Consider the following 22068-nt stretch of genomic DNA (forward strand, 5'->3'; position numbering starts at 1 on the left):
AGCAATTATCTGAGTTATCTTCACAACCTTTGCAATATTCTCTGGACTTTAAATTTCTATCTACAATCACTCCCCAAAATCTCTTGCTTCTTCCATTTTTTCTAGTATAATTCTGCCAAGTGAATACACAGCATCCTATCTTGAATCCCAAAATTCTAAACCATGCATTTAGTTGCATTGAACTGACACCTGAATTATCTGCCCCATGAAGATATTTCACATGAAAATCAAAAAACTTATTTTTGTATGTCTCTCACCCATCAAAAGTTGCAGACCTATAGAACAGCAGTACTGTAGGTGGATTTCTTCTTTTACTTTTTAATTTATTTAATTTTTTTAAAAATTTTTTTACATAATCCAGACATAACTTCCTCTTGAGGATAACATGTATTTTTTCCCAGCAAAAAAACTTTCTACCACTATCTCTAATCCAAAGTACTGTGGTGATATCTCATTTTACTATTTGCACATGGATATATGATTTCTGTCATTGTACAGTCCTGATATCATTTTCATGATCTGCTGCACCCTCTCCAAAGATTAGTCCATCCCCTTCCAATTTCAGGGTCCAGGGAAGGGTTCAGGGTCCATGGGAAGGAGTGTCCTAGGTTCGATTTGTGTCGACGACGTGAGGAGCTTAAGGATCTTCCTCAGTCATAGCCAAGTTAGCTGGTCTTGGGCAACAGGGTCCCCCCCCCCCAGTTTATCTGGGGTTTTTCATCCTGCAAGCAGGCAAACCGGCCCCATCAACACACATGGATACAGTCATGAATATCGCCCTTTGGGGTGCAGCAGAGGAGTGGTGATCCGGCTGCATTAATACGCCAGTAACCCCTCATTAGAAGGGGACTCAGCCCGTCCTAGACAGATGAGGATAGGATATGATTTCTGTCACTGAGTTAACTCTTGGTATCTCCATGTGCCTGGTTCCCCTGCTGATGATGCTTCAATAAAGGTCAGACTGTTCTGTATACTTTATACATTTTGGAAAGGGGAAGTGCTAGATATGAAGTCAGTTACTGGATATACAAGTAGTCAAGTTTGTTTTGTCATCACCATCATCATCAAATTATCATAGTGTCATAAACACATAAAAAGCTTACATTATTACTAACTTCTTATTAAACATTTTTCTCCAAATTAGTTGCATATCTGTCAGGACTCCAATATTGCAGAACTTAGATTTCATTCTTCTAAGGCACTTCTAAAAGCATCAATATATACCTAGATCTTGGGCTTCCTCTGGGTCTTTTTCCTACCATCCTAGCATCAAACATCTAACCTCTCCCTTTGCATTCTGTATAAGTGACCATTCCACTTGAGATTAGCTCTGCTCAAACATATCTTATTACTAACAATGTCAAGTTACATTCCAATATCTTCATTTTTAATGTGATTCTGCCATTCAGGCCATCAGGACTCCATTAATTTTTCTAAGAACTCTCATGGTGGTCTCCAGTCTCTCAAATTCCATCAAATTGGTTTGAACACTGTTTTACACAACTACTTTGCATTATGTATAACTACTTCACTAAAACACCAACTTAGCTTATTCTTGTTTATTTCTATATTTAAACTGTGCCTAAAAATTGTGTCCAAATAGCTAAAATGTTTTACTAGTTTTATAGGTTTCAGGATTCACAATGCAGCTGAAGATTTCAATGTTTTTGCCTATTTTCATAGTCTTTGTCTTTTTATTAGTGACCTTCATAAATTTATTATTACAATAGTTAATTTATTTAAGGTATCCTGCAAACTTTTACTGGATTTATTTAAAATTATAATCACTGCAGAAAAAAAGAGCTAAGGTTACCATCTCCAGTTCTGATATCAAACCCAATGCCACTTTTTTTTTGTGATGTAATTCAAAGGCCGTTTCAAAATTATGTATACATATTATAAAAATTTATTTTTCATGAACAACATATACAATTTTCATTTTCTTACAGATAAACCTAGAAAAGATAGAGAATTTTTTCACAATAATATAAATGTTCAAAATTCCCCCGTACAAACTGAAAGGCATAAGGGAAGTAAAATTTTTTCTACTCCTTGTTGTATGCATGAATATACATGACAGTAGCAAGTGTGGAGAAGTCACAGATGAGGGACAGCATGAGGAGGACTGGTTATAGACCAAGAAATGAATTGTTAGGCTTATTTACAAATGCCAGAAGTATAAGACATACAGGAGATGAAATTGTTGTGTTGACTGAGTTTATATGCACAAAAATAGTTGGAATAAATGAAATGCAGTTGGATGAGAATAATATCTTAACAGGAATAGAAATGGAAGGATACAATGTTTTTCAAGAGGATTGGAAATGCAAGAAGGAAGGGGGAGTGGTGATGATAGTAGGGGAATTATGTCCACACAAGGTTAATATACAAGGGGAGAAAAGTGGCAGTGCTTTTGAAGGAGTATGGTGTTAGGTGGAAGTTGACAGAATGAGATATTTGATTGGGTGTTGCTATAGGCAGGTGATAAAGAAATGTATAAGCAACCTGGGTTAGCAAACAAGGGAAGGACGATTATAGTGGTGGTATAGATTGGAATGATTTTCTAATGATAAGGGAAATGATTTTATTGACTTCTTAAGGGACAACAATCTTAGGCATTATGTAATGGAGGGGCACACACGGGTTAAGAATTTTAGATTTAGTGACTATAAGGTAATCACCTGGGTTATAGCCAGTCATATGAGAATTTCTCTGAATAAAAAATATACATGCAACTACTAAGCTGCTGATTACAAAAAGCTTTGGAGACAACTGAGCTACAGAAAGAGGAGTTGAGTGGAAAGGAGATAGATAATGCTTGGGCACTGATCAAGAGCTATTTAGCAGCAGTAATGTCATAGTGCATTCCAAAGGTAAAAAGGCTAAATAAGGTAGGAGTAAAATGGATGAATGAAGAAATTAGGCATAAAGTCTGGAAGAAGAAGGCACTGGAGGCAACACAAGATGAATGTCGGTAATAATCAGTTGCATGAAGAGTACAAAGAGCAGGCCAGGAAGGTGACTTAGTTGGTAAAGACAATAAAGATGTATGAGTAGAAATTAGCTAATCAAGCTATGAAAAATCTTAATGAGTTTTTTCAACATGTAGTAAGTAGAAGAAAAATGACTATGGAAGAATCATGCTAGTTAATGACACTGGCAGAGTTGAAGTTTTAAGTGAGCAGTTTGAGAGGTTGGTGAGGATTAGGATTCAAAAATGGGTTGATAAAGTAGTATTCTTTATGATGATCAGCATCAGTTTGTTAGGGGGAGAGAGTCATGCTTTAACAATCTACTTACATATTACAACAAACTGACAAATTTACTGGATAAAAGAGATGCATATACAGTAGTGTACTTGGATTTTTCAAAGGCTCTTGATCGACTGCTACATAACAAGTGAGTAGCTAAACTGAGACAGACAGAATTAGGACAGACTAGTGAACTGGATAGCTAATTGGCTGTCAGATAGATATTAGCAGGTTATGTATCGAGGAGTGATATCTCAAAAGAGGAAGATCACTAGTAGAGTGCCACAGGGATCTGTTAAGATCCCTCTGGCACTCTACTAGTGATGGATCCATTATTGTTCCATTATTGTTCTTGTATGTTAATGGTATTGGGACCACTTATCTGGAGATGTGCATCTGTTTGCCAACAATGTAAATTTGGAAAGAATTATGATAGCATCATAATTTTTTCCAGCTTTGCAGGGAATCTTAATAGATTGCATGAGTGGAGCTATCTATCAGTTTAATCACCCAAATGACCACATGAATGAAATATATAAAAAATATATGTTATATATACATTTATATCAATAAATACTTCACCTTCATGTAATTATTGACATGTATACACATCAAGGCCAGTACAGTGGATATAGACAAAGACGTATATATACAAAGTGCAAGGTCTTGAAAATTGGTACAAAGTTGCAATACAGAGTATCCAATTAATGCGGAAATCTTGAAGGAGGTGGAAGAGATGTCTAGGTGGAAAAGAGATCCAGGAGTGACGGTGGATAGATATTTGAAGTTCATCATCATACTGCTAAAAGTGTAAGAGAACAACAGATTATGGCAATGATGAGAAGGATCTTCTTCACATGCAGAAACAAAGAAGTTATGGTTCCTTTGCATAAGACCTTCACAATTGGCCACATATGGATTACTGTGCATAAATTTGGTGCCTGGTTTTCAAGGGGATGGTGATGTATTGGAGAAGGTCCAGAGATGATTTACTAAGTCAGCGTTAGGTCTATGGAATGTCAGATATGAGAGATGGAGGGAATGCAAGTTGAAGAGTTCTGTGAATAGAAGGAGAGAGGATATGATTGCTACATATAAGTTGGTGAGGGGTTGTTACCAGATTGATGTGGAGGAGATTTTTCATATAGTACAGGGAGACAAAGTTAGAAAAAGCGTGTGCACATGATAGTGAGAAGCAGGTTCTTTCTTTCCATTGAAAGTGATTAGTGAGTGGAATGCATTGCCTGAGCATGTGGAAACTGTGATTGGGTTTAAGGTATAGTTTAATGGTCTTTTTACAGGAAAAAGTATGGACCTATCACGAATGGTCCTTTGACTCCATGGAAGTCAGATATTAATAGTAATAATAATATAAAAGACAATAATATATCTAAAACAAAAGAGTCCCTTAAAAAATCAATGCTGGCTCTCACAGATAACATCACTCTTGTCTGCCCAAGTTGTATATAACTCAAAAGAAATACAAACCGATCTATAGTGCTTCAGAAATGGGTGATTTTCAGCTTGTGAATGCCAGTAGTGTGTTGGAGGATGGAGAGAATGTTAAAGATGTATATATAGATTTAGCCTTGGGCAATTTAGCAGACAGAGATAGTTTGTCTGATAGCCATGATTGTGTGTGAGAATGTAAATTAAAAGCAGAATTGTGGAGAGAGAAATAGAACTGCTGAGAAAGGAGATGGAAGGAATGAAGACTGAGCTGAGGAGGGTGAATGAATATCTTGGGAGGATAGAGAGGAATGAGAGTAGGTGTAAAAGAATGGCATCAAAGAACAAGGAGAGAAGAAGGCAAGAGAATGGGAGCAACAGTAGAAGAGAGGAAACTGCAGAAAGATGAGACATGTGGAAGCAAGGGACAGAGAGGTGAGAGGGAGAGAGAGAGTGGAAGCCATAAGAGTCATGAATGCCAGTGGGAGAGAGAAGGAATGAATGAATCTATTCAGAGTGTTCAAGTGAAGATTCGATGATTCAGGGTGTGCAAAGTAGAGTGCTAGTGGAGTGTTGCCTGGTGGAATGATAGAGTGTGTGTATGTGGCAAAGGCAGCGAAGAGGGATAAAATTGTGGAGAAGATGACAGTAATGGATGGGATGAATGACCTGAGAGGTAGTGTAAAAACATGTAGCATGAGATGTGAGATTGATGTTAGACATAATGCAGCACAAATGTGTCCAAGGAAAGATAGTGAGCATGTTGCCCTTGCATGATAATGTAGAGTGGAGGAGAAGATCAGTGATGAAGAATGAGATGGCAAGAATGTGCAGGAAAAGAGGTCTGGAATATTTGGATACATAGAGTACATTTGAGAATAGAAGGGAGCTGTATGCAAGAGGTGGATTGCATTTGAATGCAGAAGGGTGTAGGCATTTGGAGAGACTTTTTTTCTAGACAAGTGAGTGTGTCGAGACAGGATAACTAGAACTGCATAAGTGAAATGTTGCAGGGGATGGCCTTGTGGGAATAGTGGCATGAGAAACAAAGGGATGTACACTGTATTACAGACCAGGAATATAGATGGTGATGGGCAGGAAATTTTTAGGCAAATTAGTTTGGCAACTCCAAAAGGAACGATTATCATGGTGGACTTCAAATATAGCGATATAAAGGAAGAGGAGGCAGCATGCAGTAATAAGGGAACTGAATTTTTGGATTTCTTGAGGGACAAGTGTCTTAGGCAGTATGTGGTGGAAGAAACACAAGGATCAAGAGTTTTGGATTTGGTTATAGCATCACAGAATCTGATTATGATGAAATGACATACCTCCATGCATGACCTTAACATATTATACTTATACATCTTACAACATCTTATACTTATTTAGTGTTTAGTTGCGACACTATTTTTGACACTAATTAGCGATACTATTTTGAATAATAGCGGCAGTTGAAACTGAAAATGGCGTATCACCAAGTCCACCCCCATTTAAGTCCATTTTGCGTGATATCATACGGAATTTTGTAGCATGCAGGACTTGCGGAATGTATGAGTCCCGGCAGTTGTATATGTGGCAGGTGAGAGAAGGGAGGAATACGTATATGCACAAAATGCAGGCAATGGGAGGAACTTGATGAGTTAGAGATGACTATAACTGATCTCGTTGAGTCAGAGATGGAAGATTCTCCACATAGAGAGATAAGTCGTATGATAGAGGGTGAAAGAAATATGAATAAAATAATGAGAGTGGGGAGTATGGAAAGGTTGAATGATAGTGAAGTTTTCATTGATGGTGTCAATTGCGAGGATGAATGGCAAATAAGAGTGGTTGACTTGCAGAGAGAGATAGATGAGCTGAAAGAGTAGGTGGAATGTCTAGGGAATGAGAGGAGGAGTGTGAAATGAGATCAAGCAAATTGAAGAGATGAATGCAAAGTGAATCAGAGTAGGAGTGAGAGAGAGAGAGAGTTAAGAGAATGGTAGAAGAGGAGAGAATAGGAACAGAAGAAGAGAGGGAATGAGAGAGAGTTATGAGAATGATAGAAGAGAAGAGAATAGGATAAGTGGAAGAGAGAGGGAATGAGAGAGAGTTATGAGAATGGTAGAAGAGGAGAGAACAGGAACAGTAGAAGAGAGGGAATGAGAGAGAGAGTTATGGGAATGATAGAAGAGGAGAGAATAGGAACAGTAGAAGAGAGGGAATGATAGAGAGTTATGGGAATGATAGAGGAGAGAATGGAAACAGTAGGAGAGAGGGAATGAAAGGAATGCAAGGGAGCACAGGAACCAGGGATAGCGTGATGTCAGGAAGGCAGGTAAGTAGGGAAGCACAGAGAGAAAGTGTTAGAGGAGAGAGAGTGAGGGATGTATGTGAGCAATCGAGGAACAGGGTGGTAAGAGGTGTAATGTATGGGGACTCAATGACCCGTGGTATTCAAGATAAGATGCGTGAGGAGTGTTTGCCGGGAGGAAAGATGGAAAGTGTGGCTATGGCAATTAAAAAAGGTGAAAGGATGGATGAGATGATTGTGATGGCAGGAACAAATGACTTGAGAGGTAATGTAATTTGGGCAGTGAGAGGCATGAGATTCTTGATTGTGGTTGTACAAAAGAAGACGCAGAGAGGAAAGATAGTGTGCGTGTTACCTAGGTATGATTGTGATGAGCTGAGCAGAAGAGCAGTAATATTGAATAACATAATAGCTAGAATGTGTCAGAAGAGAGGATTGGAATATGTGGATGCTTGGAGGGCATTTGAGGACAGAGAGGAATTGTATGCGAGAGACCGCTTGCATTTGAATGAGGAAGGATGTACGCATTTGGAGAGATTGCTGTTCTGAATGAGTCAGTGTGTTCCAGGTGGATGGTAGCAGGGATGGCCTCTTGTGGAAATGGGTACTTGGGAGAAGGGGGATGACATCAGGTAACGCCGAGCCCAGTGGAATCTAGAGGGGATAATGCTGGGTATAGAAACAATGACATTTTTATGCTTTATACTAATGCCAGGAGTATTCGGAATAAAAGAGAGGAATTAGTGGCGCTGATAGCATCAGCGTGGCCAAAGATTATTGGGATCACTGAGACGTGGTTGACAGAAGAGGATATAATAACAGGAACAGAAGTAGCAGGGTACAGCATTTTTCGGCAGGATAGGAGGGGAAAGCATGGTGGTGGAGTACTGCTTATGATAAGTGATGACTTATGTCCTCTAAGAGTGGAGGCTGGGAGATTTTAACAACAGCAGTATAAATTGGGGAGAGGAAGATGCATGTAGCAATAAGGGAATGGAATTTCTAGAATTCTTGAGGGACAAATATCTTAGGCAACATGGAATAGAGGGAACGAGAGGTTCAAAGTAGACAACAGTAATAATAGGACTCTAGCGTTGATGTATAATTTATTTTTTATTTTATTATTATTACTATTCTGTATTTTTTTTTTTTCTCACCAGAGGCCAGGCCAACAGTTGTTGTAGCAGTTGGTCAGTGTCTTTAACAAACCAGTTTGATTGTAGCATAGCTTGTTTCCTGTGTATAGTTGTATGCTCCAGAAGATGACCTTGACATAAAGGTCGAAACGTCGAATGTAGATTTTAGTGATATTAAACTAAAGTTTTCATTCAAACACAGTAGTTGTCTCCATAATTTTCAAAAATGCATTCAGATCACCGTGCAAGCCTAAAAGAAAGGATTCAGATCATTCAGATCATACCCACAAGCGCTGCAATCGCTATGGTAAGCTAAAGATTCGTATTTCTCTCTTGATCAGTTGGCTGGCCTTTTTAAAAAGATGCAGAGACAATAACCTTATTCCGATCTGCATCAGGCCAAAAAAGAAATTTACGTCCACTAAGGCACTACGTATCTATGACCGCACAGAAAAAGCAATGCTTCGAAAACAGATTCAAACAGCCTGCCAAAACCTAGCTGCAACACAAAATTTGGTTTCTAAATTACAATCCGAACTATCGAACTATGTTAATCCAGACATTCTACAAACACTCGAAAGAATTACTGACAATTCGGCCAAACATACCCTGGAAAAGAATAAAGAAAAACTCGAGAAAAAATTCCACAGTTTGAAACAACGGCAAAATATGGCGGCCAATCACTGGAATCCATCCCATCAGAGGACTTCCTCCCCGATAAACACCAACAATGAACAACAAACAAGGGAGACAAGGAGCGACCAACCACCGACAAGCAAGAACCATGTGATTAACCTATCAAGCCACACCCTGAACAACGGCAAACTTATGCTACTAAATAAAGGACTGAACTATGCAATAGCACCGAAAAAGGTAAACAAATTGGATTTTATCTACCACATTGAAAGAGGCATCAGATCCCTACCTAACAATATAGCAAATAAAATACGACTAGAAACCAGTAATGTCCTGAATATTAAGAAAACCATACAGAACAACCTGACAAAAACAGAATTAGCAGCAATTAAATCATTAAAAGCCAAACAAAACATAATAATAACAAAAGCAGATAAAGGCAATGCCACTGTTATCCTTGACAGGTCAATATACGTACTTCAAATGAATCAACTGGTAGCCGATAACAACACATATAAATTGGTAAATTATAACCCAACAAAAAGGATAAAACAGAAAAACTACTCAAGTCTGTCACTTCTTAACCACCAGACACGGTTAAAAAACTCAAACCCCACTATGCCCCCCCCCCAGATTATATGGGGTTCCGAAAATACACAAACAAAATGTGCCCCTTCGACCAATCGTGGAAGGAATAGACAGTCCCAATTACCACCTAGCCAAGAAATTAGCGGCAACACTCAAGGAGTTGGTAGGTCATTCCCCCTCTTACATAAAAAACACACAACACTTTATAAACAAAATTAAAAACATAACACTCGACAAAGATGACTTATTAGTCAGTTTCGACGTTTCTGCCCTTTTCACTAATGTCCCCATCAATGACACAATTCTCCTACTACAGAACAAATTTCCGCCCGACATTACGACCCTCTTTGCCCACGTACTAAAGTCCGGTTACATCGGTGGCAAAACAAATTCTACCTACAAAAAGAAGGTGCAGCCATGGGCTCATTACTATTCCCCCCCCCCAATCGCTAACTTCTACATGGAAACCTTTGAGCAAAGGGCTCTTGATTCCGCCATGCTAAGACCGACAGTCTGGCTTAGATACGTTGATAACGTGTTCGCGATCTGGCCGCACGGGTGACAAACGCTAAACACATTCCTCAGCCACCTGAACAAACAACACGAACGCATACAATTTACCATTGAAATCGAAAACCAAAATTCACTCCCGTTCCTAGACACACTAGTCACAGGTCTTCCTTCAGGCAGTCTATCCTTCATGGTCTAGCGAAAACCGACACACGCTGGCCAATACATACATGCTAATTCATACCACCACCCATCACAAAAATATAGCGTCATTAACACCCTTAAAAACAGAGCCCCAACTATTTGCTCTAACCAGCAAGCTCTGAAACCAGAACTAAAAATCATTAGTGACACATTCATAAATAATGGCTATAACAAAAATACTGTTAATAAAATACTCTATAAAACTACAACAAAAACGAATCTAGATTACAGTAAAACTATAACCATCCCATACATTAAAGGGTTATCAGAAAAAACCAACAGAATCCTACAACATTATAACCTCAATGCTACCTTTAAACCACCCACTAAACTTAAAACCATATTCAACTTCTCTAAGGATCCTCTCCTCCCATTAGCACATCCTGGAGTCTATTGCATCCGCTGCACCTGTGACTTACCGTACATTGGTGAAACAGGATGGACAATCCCTATACGCAAGAAAGATCACATTAGACACATTAAATATAACCATTATGGTGAGGCAGGCCTCTCAGACCACGTACTCAACACCTTACACCAAATCAACTGGAAAAGCACCTGCTCCTTACACCGCACAAAAACCTGGTACGAAAGGAAATTTAAGGAATCCTGCGAAATCCTGATAAACCACCCAAATATCAACAACAAAGATGGCATGAAAATTCCAAGGATCTGGATGGCACACATTCAGCCTATCTAATAACCAGCATAAGTCAGGACTCTAGCCAATCCTTAGCTAGTATTAGAAACCATTCCATACCAACTGGCTGGAATAATGTTAATATACGTATATAGTAGACAACACTAATAATAGGACTCTAGCGTTGATGTATAATTTTTTTTATTTTTTATTTTTTTATTTTATTATTATTACTATTCTTTTTTTTTTTTCTTTTTCTTCTCACCAGAGGTCAGGCCAACAATTGTTGTAGCAGTTGGTCAGTGTCTTTAACAAACCAGTTTGATTGTAGTATAGCTTGTTACCTGTGTATAGTTGTATGCTCCAGAAGATGACCTTGACATAAAGGTCGAAACGTCGAATGTAGATTTTAGTGATATTAAACTAAAGTTTTTATTCAAACACGGTAGTTGTCTCCATAATTTTCAAAAATGCAAAAATACTAAAAGAAAAGACAGGGTCAAGAGTTTTGGATTTGGTCATAGCATCAGAAAAGTTGATAATAACTGAGATGACATCTCTCCCACCAGTTGGAGAGAGTGACCATATGGTTTTGACTTGGAAGATAAATAGACATGCAGGAGTATCAAAGAGACAGGAACGTATGTGGAATCATAAGGCATTTGATTATAATACTCTTAGAAATCAACTTGGGGAAGTTTCATGGAGTGAGGAATTGGAAGGCCGAGATATCATTAGTGCCTGGGAAATTGTGAAGGAATATTTGTTAGCAGCAATAGTAAGCTGTATTCAACGAGTGAAGAGGAGAACACAATTTGGAGTAAGCGGATGACAAACAATATTAAACAGGAACTGCATGCAAAAAAGATGCCATGGAAGAGATATAAGGAGACAGGTGAAGAGAAGATGCATGAAGAATATAAGATACAGGCCTGGAGAGTGACTAGTATGGTAAGGAAGGCGAAACTGGAATATGGGAAGAGATTGGCCCTAAAATCCAAAGAAAATCCTAGGGAATTTTTAGCTATGTGGCCAGTAAGAGGAGAAATGACCGTGGAATAACATTATGGGATAAAAATGGGAATAGAGTGACTGATGCAGAGGACATAGTGGAATTGTTCAATGAACATTTTATTGGAGTATTTCATCCTGGAGGAGTAAATTTTAATACTAGAGGGATAGAGCAGGTTCTAGGTTTAGAGGTGCAAGAGGAAAGTGTGTTCCAAATACTGAGTACTCTGGATGTCAGTAAAGCAGTGGGACTGGATGGTATTTCACCATGGGTTTTGAGAGAATGTGCTAAAGAACTGACAGCTCTTTTGACCTGGCTTTTCAATGAAAGTCTGGCTATGGGAAAGGTACTCAAGGAATGGAAGGAAGGTAAGATAGTACCATTGCATAAGAGCAGTAGCAGACTAGAAGTGTCTAATTATAGGCCAGTTTGAGTATCATCAGTAGTTGTTAAGGTCTTGGAAAATTAGTGAGGGACTATATTCAGCGATGGGCAGATGAGAGTAATGTTATCTGTGAGAATCAACATGGATTTGTTAAGGACAATCTTGCTTAAGTAATATGACTGCCTTTTATAATAAAGTGACAAGAGCAGTTGATGAGGGAAAGGCATTCACTGTCATTTTTTTGGATTTTGCAAAGGCATATGACATAGTGCCACATGATAAGCTGATATTTAAGTTGCAGCACATGGGTCTGGATGTCAAGTTGGTCAACTGGATTCAGGATTGGCTGTCCAATACCTATCAGAGAGTTGTGAATGAGTTTAAGGAGTGGTATAATAGACGTGTTTCTGAGGAGGGACCTCCCACGATGAGTCTTGATAGACTGTGTTTCTTAGGAAGGATCTCCTGTGATGAGTCTTTTGACTCCATGGAGGTCTGAATAATAATAATTACATCCTCCTACATATGGACATACTTATACTTCCTCCAGGAATGATTTAGCAGAGTAAGTGGTGGCATGGCAGGATTAACAAACTAGCTGATTGAGAAGCTTCTTGATGTATTACCATCAAGTTTCACCTCATGAACTATTTAGTAAGCTGCAGGCTACTAAATAGTTCATGAGGTGCACCAAAGTTAATTACAGCATGTCAGATTTACCCACAAAGACTGCTACCCACACTACATTCAAAGGGGTAAGGGGGGGGGATGGGGAGAGAACAAAAATTGTGGACTGTTCTGCTCTGGAGACCAAAAATGGAAACTACTTCAATCCTCCAATGAGCAAGGTGATGACATTTCACATGGCGATGATAAGTCATCCACCACCTGAAAGGGATTGGGGAGGGGGTTTCTCATCAGCATTGTTTTCCAACTAGAGAAGGTATGCTTTTGAGATGGCAATACATATTTGTAATAAGAAGCCACAGACTGGGCAGGCTGAGAGAGGCTATATGTTGTGCATGCGTTTATTACAGGGCAAATTCTGGTGAGCATTCGCTATTTAGTACTGAATTAATATGCAAGAGTTATTTAATTGAAAATACTGAGTTCTCTTTCTCTATAGTTATATTCTTTATAAAATATAATTCAGCTATGAATACATGTAAATACTTCAACTTACCCAATGTCTTCCGAATGAGATAGAGCTGGTCTACATCAGACTTTCCAGGCCATAATGCTTCCCCACGTAATAACTCTGCTGTCACACATCCTACTGCCCAAACATCTACAGCAGTACCATATTGTGTATCTCCCACTAGTAATTCTGGTGCTCTGTACCATCTTGTTGCTACATAATCAGTATAATTCTCCCCAGGATCTAGAATAAAAGAAATACAGAAAGGTATAATCAACATTTGAGATGTAATTTTGTTGGCTAAATAAGATAATATATACTTCATATACAAATTATTATTATTATCATTATGCGACACCTCCAGGGAGTCCAAAGACCTATCGAGGGAAGGCATCTATTCTACAATTTTCTGTCTACTGCACTCAATCCAACTACAACAAGCCGCAACTACACAAACGCCATCTACCGCTCATCACCACCAATAGTATTTTCACAGACAATCACAAACATCCATGGCAGGATTCGAACCCACAGCCTTTTGGGTGGAGAGCAGATATGCTAACCACTTGGCCAACCAGGTTGACAAATGTTAATATACAACACAGTACAGATTATCTCAGTGGAGTTCCATGTAACTATTATTTTAGTACTCATTATTATTAAACAAGCAACTCCATGTAATTAGAATACTCATTGTGGGAAGCCACACACTAACCATTATTCAAATGATGCACATATCTCTCTGAACTCATCCACTGATAAAACACTCACAACCACATCTAGCAAACCAATACACCCATTCCCTATCCTCTAAGCCAAACAACCAGTCTTGCTAACCACTTCCATAATCAAATTCCAGAGGTGAGTCTTTGTGCTCTCTCTTCACATGTATTCAAAAATACCCTTTGTTATTTATAAAATCCCTTTAAGTAATGTTTTTTATTACTGTTACCACGTGATGGTTGGATGTCAGAAAATCTGCATTCTTTCAAAGTATTCTTCAGTTTTGGAATAGCTAAAAGTTGGAAGGCACTAAGTCACTAAGTTCTACCTCCAATTTTGTGATTGGTTTTTTTTTTTTTTTTTTTTTTTTTTTTTAAGCTAGAAACTCACAGACAGCTATTACTTCATGTGCTGAGGTAGTACTATCATGATGGATGATCCAATTTTTGGTCAATGTTCAGGTCTATTCATAAGAAAAGCTTCAAGTACCCTTGCCAGCATTTCTAAATAACAATGTTGGTTCACTGTTTGTTCTTGTTTAATGAATCTGAAGTGAAGTATGCTCTTACATAGAAAAAAAAAAAAGACACATTCACCTGTTTTTTTTTTTTTTGGTGTTGGTGAAGATGATGCTTTCCATTGCATGCTATGCCATTTTGTTTTCAAGTTGTACTGAAAGCACCCTTGGAAGTTTTATCATCATTAGTAATAACTTGATCAAAAACAGCCATCTGTGAAAAAGATCAGAACAATTATCAAGCAACCACTGCTTTTGATCTTCACTCAAAATTCACAGAACCATATCTGTAGAAACTTTTTTATTCTCAAATCATTCATCAAAATTTAAACATAGAAAGCATGTTTAAATTAAATTCTTTTGCTATTAAACATACACTTAAGCATTTGTTGGACCAAATTAATTGCCATACTCTTTTCATATTTCCACATGTTCAATAAATTTGTGGTCACCTCTTTCATCATCTCTTTCACATATTCCCATCCATCCATAGTTTCACTGGACATCATCAGATTCAGTATGGTCACTCCACTCCTCAGTATGTGTTACACAAGTCCACACTAGGTGATCCTGTTCTATGCTTTTATGGAGGCTTCATCCCTCTGAAAAACACTCATTCCAAACACACCATCCACTTCCTCTTTTTACACTATCCGCTGCCACTTCCTCGTTTTCCAGGAAACTCTTTCAATATGTCCAAAGTATTTCAGCTTTCTTTTGTCAATATCCTTAAGGAGACTTAAAAGTTCTACCATTCTTTTCTAGCATCCATCCATTTGTCTGCCTTTCAGTTTCAGTCAACAATCTTCTGTCACACCACATCTCAAAAAGTATCTATCCTTTTCCTAGCAGACTCCTTCAGGTTTCAAGTTTCACATTCATAAGTCACTATTGAAAAAAAAGCAGCATCCAGAAATTTTAAAATCCATATCTTCCCATCCCTCTTTAAAGTTCTTATGCCACCCAAATATACTAACCTTTTTCATTGCATTATCACATAAACCACTCTCATTTCTAGAGTTTCACTTGTGCTTTTGCTTAACTTTGCACAGAATCTAATGTTAATGTTAAATTGTATTCACTCATTGTTTTGCCAAAAGTAACAATACATGCAAACTCCACCATAGCTTGTCAACTATTTGCTTGATTGTCTTTATACAACTCAAGGCAATAGTACAGACATGTCCAAACATACACAGGTACATAATTTTTTTAACTGATCCATCATATGCATGATAGTAAGAGGCAGAGGTGTTTATTCAGGGTGTGCTAAGTGCATATACTGCACATCCATGTAATTCATGAAGAAATAATTTTTGAGCAGTTATTTATTTGAAAGAAATATTTTAGTAGTGGTTGCCAGACATGTGTGCTCATATAAGTCGTTACTTTTAGTAAATATTGACAATATTGTTAAATACAATTGGTTGTATTTTTTTTTTCTTTTTGAAAGAAAATACAACCAATGTTGTGTTTTCTGTGTTGTTTAGTCATGACTATTATTACCTGACATTATTTCAAAAGCATTCCACATTATGGCACTGATGCATTCAAAAAAAAAAAAAAAATGGCAACCAAGACATTGATCTTGAGTGATATTAATATGTGGAATTTAGTGCCATGTAGCACATGTTTCACATATTCATTACCAAGAGTGAAGTGTTTGCGGTACGAGGGCGAGAATTGAGAGAATGTTTGTCGGAAAAGTTTCATTAGCGAATGCAAGAAATGTGAGTGGGAGAGAAAGAATGAACTAATAGATATTAAAGATGTAGGTTGAGATTGTGGAAGTGTCGTGGAGAATGTAACAGAAGCAGAGAATGTAACAGAAGCAGAGAATGATAATGCACAAAATACAAATGAGAAAGTTTATTTTTCACTTGGTTAGACTATAATAAATTTAGTTTAATCCTTTATCCAAGTGTGAGCAAACAAAGTTTGTGCCTGAAAGTATCTTCAGGACTGGGGTCAGGTAGTATAACATTACACCGGACAACTTGTAGCAAAGGTGGACCAAGTGCAGAACTAACCACCCCTAGGATAGATAAGTATTAGTGCAGGAATGATTGTGAAGAGCTGGATGCAGTTTCCCAGGTTTTAAATCTGAACAGGCAGGTAATGACATTATGTAAGTGTAATTGTGAGCCCAAGGGGAAATTGAAATGCATGTACACAAATGTCCAAAGTATCAGAAATAAAGGAGAGGAGTTTCTGGCATTGGTCAGCTCAACTTGGCCCAAAATTATTGGCATCATTAAGACCTGGCTGTCAGAAAATGATGTAGTTACAGGGATGGAATGCAACTGATATTGTATTTTTCTGAGAAGATAGAGGAAATAGGGCATGAGGAGGGATATTATTAATGATAGTTGAAGAACTTCAACCAATAAAAACAAAAATTAAGGAAGATTGTAGATCTAAAAGAAATGATTCAGTTGAGCCAGCCTGGTGTAAAATAGAGGCCAATAGGACAAAATATATTGTTGGCTGTTGCTGCTATAGACCTGGGGAGTCCAGAAGATCTGGATGACATGCATCAGCAGATTAGCAGAATGAGTGCAGGCTGAGCAATTATCATGGAAACTTCAAATATGTGGTTATAAATTGAAAGAAGGAAAGGGCACATGGCAAAATGGAAAGGGAATTTTTACAGTGACTAAGGGCTATTTACCTGAAATAGCACGTGATGGAGGGGAACAGGGATTTGAGAGTGTCGTATCTGGTAATAGCATCAGAAGATCTATCTATAACTACAGTAACACCCTACCTCTGATCTGGAAAAGTGACCATGCAGTCTTGTCCTCAGAGGTTGCTCAACATGTGGAAATTTCAGTCAAGAAAGGGTTTATGCACAACTACAAAGCTGGCAATTACGACAAACTTAGGAGTCAACTTACAGTAGTGCTATGGCATAAGAAACTACATGGAATGAATGTTATTAGTGCATGGGAAGCAGTCAAGGATTGTTTGAGTAAGGTGGTATCAGAATGCATACCTAGGGTCAGGAGGATAAACTGAGTAGGGATTACATGGATGAGTAGCAATATAAATCGGGAGATGCAAAAAAGAAAGCACTGTGCAAGGAATATTAACAATAAGGTGATCAGCATGTTCATGAGCAATAGAGCACAAGCACGAAGGTAACTAGTATAGTAAGGAAGGCTAAATGAGATTTTGAGAGAAAATTAGCTAGGCAGGCCAAGTAAATCCAAAAGAGTTTTTTTGCTATGTAGCAAGTAAGAGAAAGAATGATTATGAAAAGATTACTTTACTCAGTGCTGATGGTAGGAAAGTGACAGAAGCAGAAGAAATAGTTCAGTTACTAAGTGATCATGTTGCAAGGGTATATCATCCAGGTTGACTTTGCAGTTACTGATGTGACAGAGACTGATAAGAGAACTGAGGTACCCTCACTCATGAGAAGTTATGTGCAAACCTCTAGTACATTTTGTACAGTGGGTGGGCTAAGGATTTTCTTTTTCTGTTTTTTATCAATTTTATATATATTTTTGTGAACATTCTGGTGTGACCAGCAGAAATCACATAATTCAGCTTTTATTGCTGGTGAACACGAGAGATGCTGTGTTCAGAATGACAATTTTCAATATAATGCTTCCATGTGTGGAAAAAAAAAACAGGGAAACAAATTAAAGACTCTTTCATTTATTCTGTAAATACATCATCATCCTTATAATACAAAGACCATTTCTGATAAGTCACTTTGTATGATATTCTGGGACATAAAGATCAAAACAATTCAATGTTTTTATTATTATTATTATTATTAAAACAAGACCTCATGGAGTCAAAGACTCATCTAGGAGGTCCTTTTGTCTCACACACATCTCATCATACCGGGTCTTAAACACATTCAAACTCCTTGCAGACACCACACTCTCAGGCAAGGCATTCCAATCATTCACAACTCTGCACGAAAAAAACCTGCCTCTCACTCCCCTACTCACACCCTCTTTATACAGTTTCCAGGTATGACCACTGGTTCTCCCCTGATCTCCCACTATTCTCTGTAGAACTTCTCCACCATTGATCCTATAACAACCCCTTACCAACTTGTAGGTCTCTATCATATCTCCCCTCTTCCTTCTCTCCACTAGACTCTGCAAATTACATCTTTTCAATCTTTCCTCATACTCGACATTCCAGAGGTCAGAAACTACCTTAGTCAGTCGCCTTTGCACCCTTTCCAACATCTCTTCATCCTTCTGAAAACCAGGTGACCAAATCTGGGCACAATAGTCCATGTGTGGCCTAATCAAAGCCTTATACAATGGAACAAGAATCTCCCTACTTCTACACGTCAGTGTCTTCCTCATCATTCCCAGAAGTCTTTGTGTTGTCTTCACAATTTTGGAGATGTGTCCCCTAAATTTTAGATCCTTATCCACTATCACTCCCAGATCTCTTATTTCCTCTACTTCCAACAATATATTCTCACCAAGCATAAATTCTGCATCCCATCTTTGTTTTCCAAATTTTAAAACCTTACATTTTGCAACATTGAACTCGCATCCCCATTTGCTTGCCCAATCACTCAATTTATTCAAGTCTTCTTGCAAGGCCACAACATCTGCACTACTCTTTATGGTTCGTCCCAACTTTGCATCATCTGCAAACAACTGAATATCTCCATCCAAATCTTCGCCAATATCATTAATATACAAGTTAAATAGTAATGGCCCTAAAACAGATCCCTGAGGCACTCCACTAGTGACTTTCCTTTTCCTAGATATTGCACCCCCATACACAACTTGTTGATACCTATCAGATAGCCAGTCTCCAATCCAATGCACTAATCTAATATCCAACCCCATCTGCTCTAGTTTGACTGTCAACTTATCATGAGGTACTCTATCAAAAGCTTTTGCAAAATCCAAGTATATTACTGTGTATCCTTCTCCTCTGTCCAAGGAAGCAGTCACTTTATTGTAATAAGTAAGTAGATTACTAAAACACGACCTCCCTTTAGCAAATCCATGCTGTCCATCAAAGATTATACCATTGTTGTCAACCCAACTCTGGATCCTAGTTCTCACAAGCTTCTCCAACAACTTAGCCACAACACCTGACACACAGATAGGCCTATAGTTTGATGCTTGAGTTCGATCACCTCCTTTATGAAGTGGCACAATCTTGCCCTCCTTCCACTCTTTAGGGACTTGACCAAGTGCAAGACTTTCATTAAAAAAATATGTCAAGGCAGGTGTCAACTCTCTGGCACATTCCTTCAGAATACGCAGTGATATATTATCAAGTCCCACAGCCTTATTTACATCTAGTTTACTCAACTCCCCAAACACCTCTTGCTCACTTACAGTCAGTCTCTCCTCCCCATCATCAACTGCTCTTAATCTCTCCATGAAGTCACATTCACAAGATTGAAAGATCTTTATGAACTGCTCATTAAGTATCTCCACCACACATTCTGCAACAGCTGTCTTTATACCATTTCCTCCAATCAATGTCATCCTTCCATAATCATTCTTTCTTTTGCTGGCTACATATCGAAAGAACTCCCTAGGATTCTTTTTAGCTTCATTAGCTAACTGCTGTTCATACCTCTCTTTAGCTACTCTCACCAACCAAGTCACTCTCCTTGCCTGGTCTTTGTAGAACTCATGAAATTGGTTACTTCCACTTCTCTTATGCTGCCTCCACAATGCCCTTTTTCTCTGTATTGCATGCTTAATCTCTTTATTCATCCATCTCACACCTAACTTATTTAACCTTCTCACCCGTGGTATACATTTAGACACTGCATCCACTAAATATTTTTTGAAAATCCCCCAAGCTGCATTGATCTCTTTTTCAGCTAACTCCTCATTCCATGCTACACCTGCAAGCTGTCTCCTGAGCTCTTCATAATCACCCCCCTTGTAGTTCCACATATACCCTTTTTTCACAGGGGTCCTTGCACTGCTGGCAACCACCCAAGTAATCACCTCATGGTCACTTTCACCAATTGGTGGATGATTTGATACCTCATTGATAATTACATCCTCCGATGAGATGACCAAATCCAAGACCCTTAATCCTCTTGTGCCCTCTGTTACATCCTGTCTGAGGTAGTTATCCCTCAAAAACTCAAGAAACTCATTTTCTTTACTTCCAGTTGCTATCTCTTCATTCCAGTCTATATTGCCATAATTAAAATCACCCATAATGATCACCCTTTTCTTATTTGCTTGGCTTATTTGACTATACATTTCACTATCACCACCATCCACATTACCAGGTCTATAACAACATCCCACCAAGTATTTGATTCTATTCACCTCTATCTCATACCATACTGCCTCAAAACCACTGGCCCCATTTCCCTCTTGCATCTCTACCTTGTATGGACATAACTCTTTCTCTATCATCAATAGCACTCCCCCTCCCTTTTTACCCCTTCTATCCTCACGAAACACATCATACCTTTCCATCTCTATTCCTGTCAGGATGTCATCCTCATCTAACCATGTCTCACTTATTCCGACAATCTCTGGGTGCACAGACGCAATTAGTGCAACCATTTCATCCGCCTTGTTTCTTATACTTCTAGCATTGGTATACAAACACAACAACTCATTTCTGGATCTACAGCTAGTTCCACTGATACCACTCACTCGATGTGATCTCTCCATGCTGGACTGGGGCCATTTCCCTTTCTGCTTCTTCATTTTAGAACCCTTTGCAATTCCATCTGTTTCCTTTTGATCCCTGATCATCCCATTACTTTCCTGCCTACACATTCTCTCACCTCCTCTTGGAGCACCCACCTTTCTCATGCTGTGTATCCCTGTCCACCCTGAGCCTCCCCGTTTCCCTGCTCCTCTTGCACACCCATTCTCTCATTTTCTATACTCATACCACTCACTTCCACATTCATTTCCACTCCTTCAATCTCTCCTGTCTTACTCTCCTGCTCTTCCACATCACTCCCCTCTCGATCTGATTCATTCTCTCTATTCACTTCTCTACCTTCCAGCAGCAGTCTCTCCAAGCGACTCACACCATAACCACTCAAATGCAGTCCATCGCTCCCATACAGATCACTTCGTCCCTCAAACTCATTCCACACATTAACAAACTGTACTCCCATCTCCTCACACATTTCAGCCAGAATATCATTCATAATCCTTGCTCTCCGCCTCATTTCACCACAATCATACCTAGGCAACACACTGACCACCCTTCCTGTCACACTATTCTCCTTTATCTTTCCAAGCAGTCTCCTGACATTCATTTTGACATGCTCTTTGTTCTCTCTCAAATCATTCGTACCAATTAATACAATTAACTCTTTTGCTCGTTCCCGCCTCACATTCAATGCCTCAATCACTCTACTCATTTTACCGCCTGGAAAACATACCTTGTGCATTTTATCCTCTAGCACACCTTTAATAATGGAGTCGCCATACAATGCCACTCGCTCATCTTTTGTTATCTCTTTCATGCCATTATGATTTATTTTAATAGTTTTGACCTGAATTCTCTTAATTTCATTCCGCATCCATTTCATTTCTTGCTTCATCCAATCCAATTCACCTTCTGAACCTCGCGACACATTCACTCTATCA

The 22068-nt window shown here is 38.6% G+C and overlaps 1 protein-coding gene across 4 annotated transcripts in view; it reads right to left on the reverse strand.

Moving 5' to 3' along the window:
- LOC150102312 (cyclin-dependent kinase-like 4) overlaps positions 1–22068 on the reverse strand; it is a 296960-nt gene that overhangs the window by 77087 nt on the left and 197805 nt on the right. For all 4 annotated transcript variants that reach the window (XM_090399039.1, XM_090399038.1, XM_090399040.1 and 1 more), the window contains one exon: positions 13291–13488. In XM_090399039.1, the coding sequence (XP_090255165.1) occupies positions 13291–13488 (198 nt within the window). The remainder of the gene's footprint in view (positions 1–13290; positions 13489–22068) is intronic.

This window comes from Typopeltis vanoorti, chromosome 10, assembly GCF_054136105.1.
Source record: "Typopeltis vanoorti isolate ZY-2024b chromosome 10, IOZ_Tvanoo_1.0, whole genome shotgun sequence".
Lineage (NCBI taxonomy): Eukaryota > Metazoa > Arthropoda > Arachnida > Uropygi > Thelyphonidae > Typopeltis > Typopeltis vanoorti.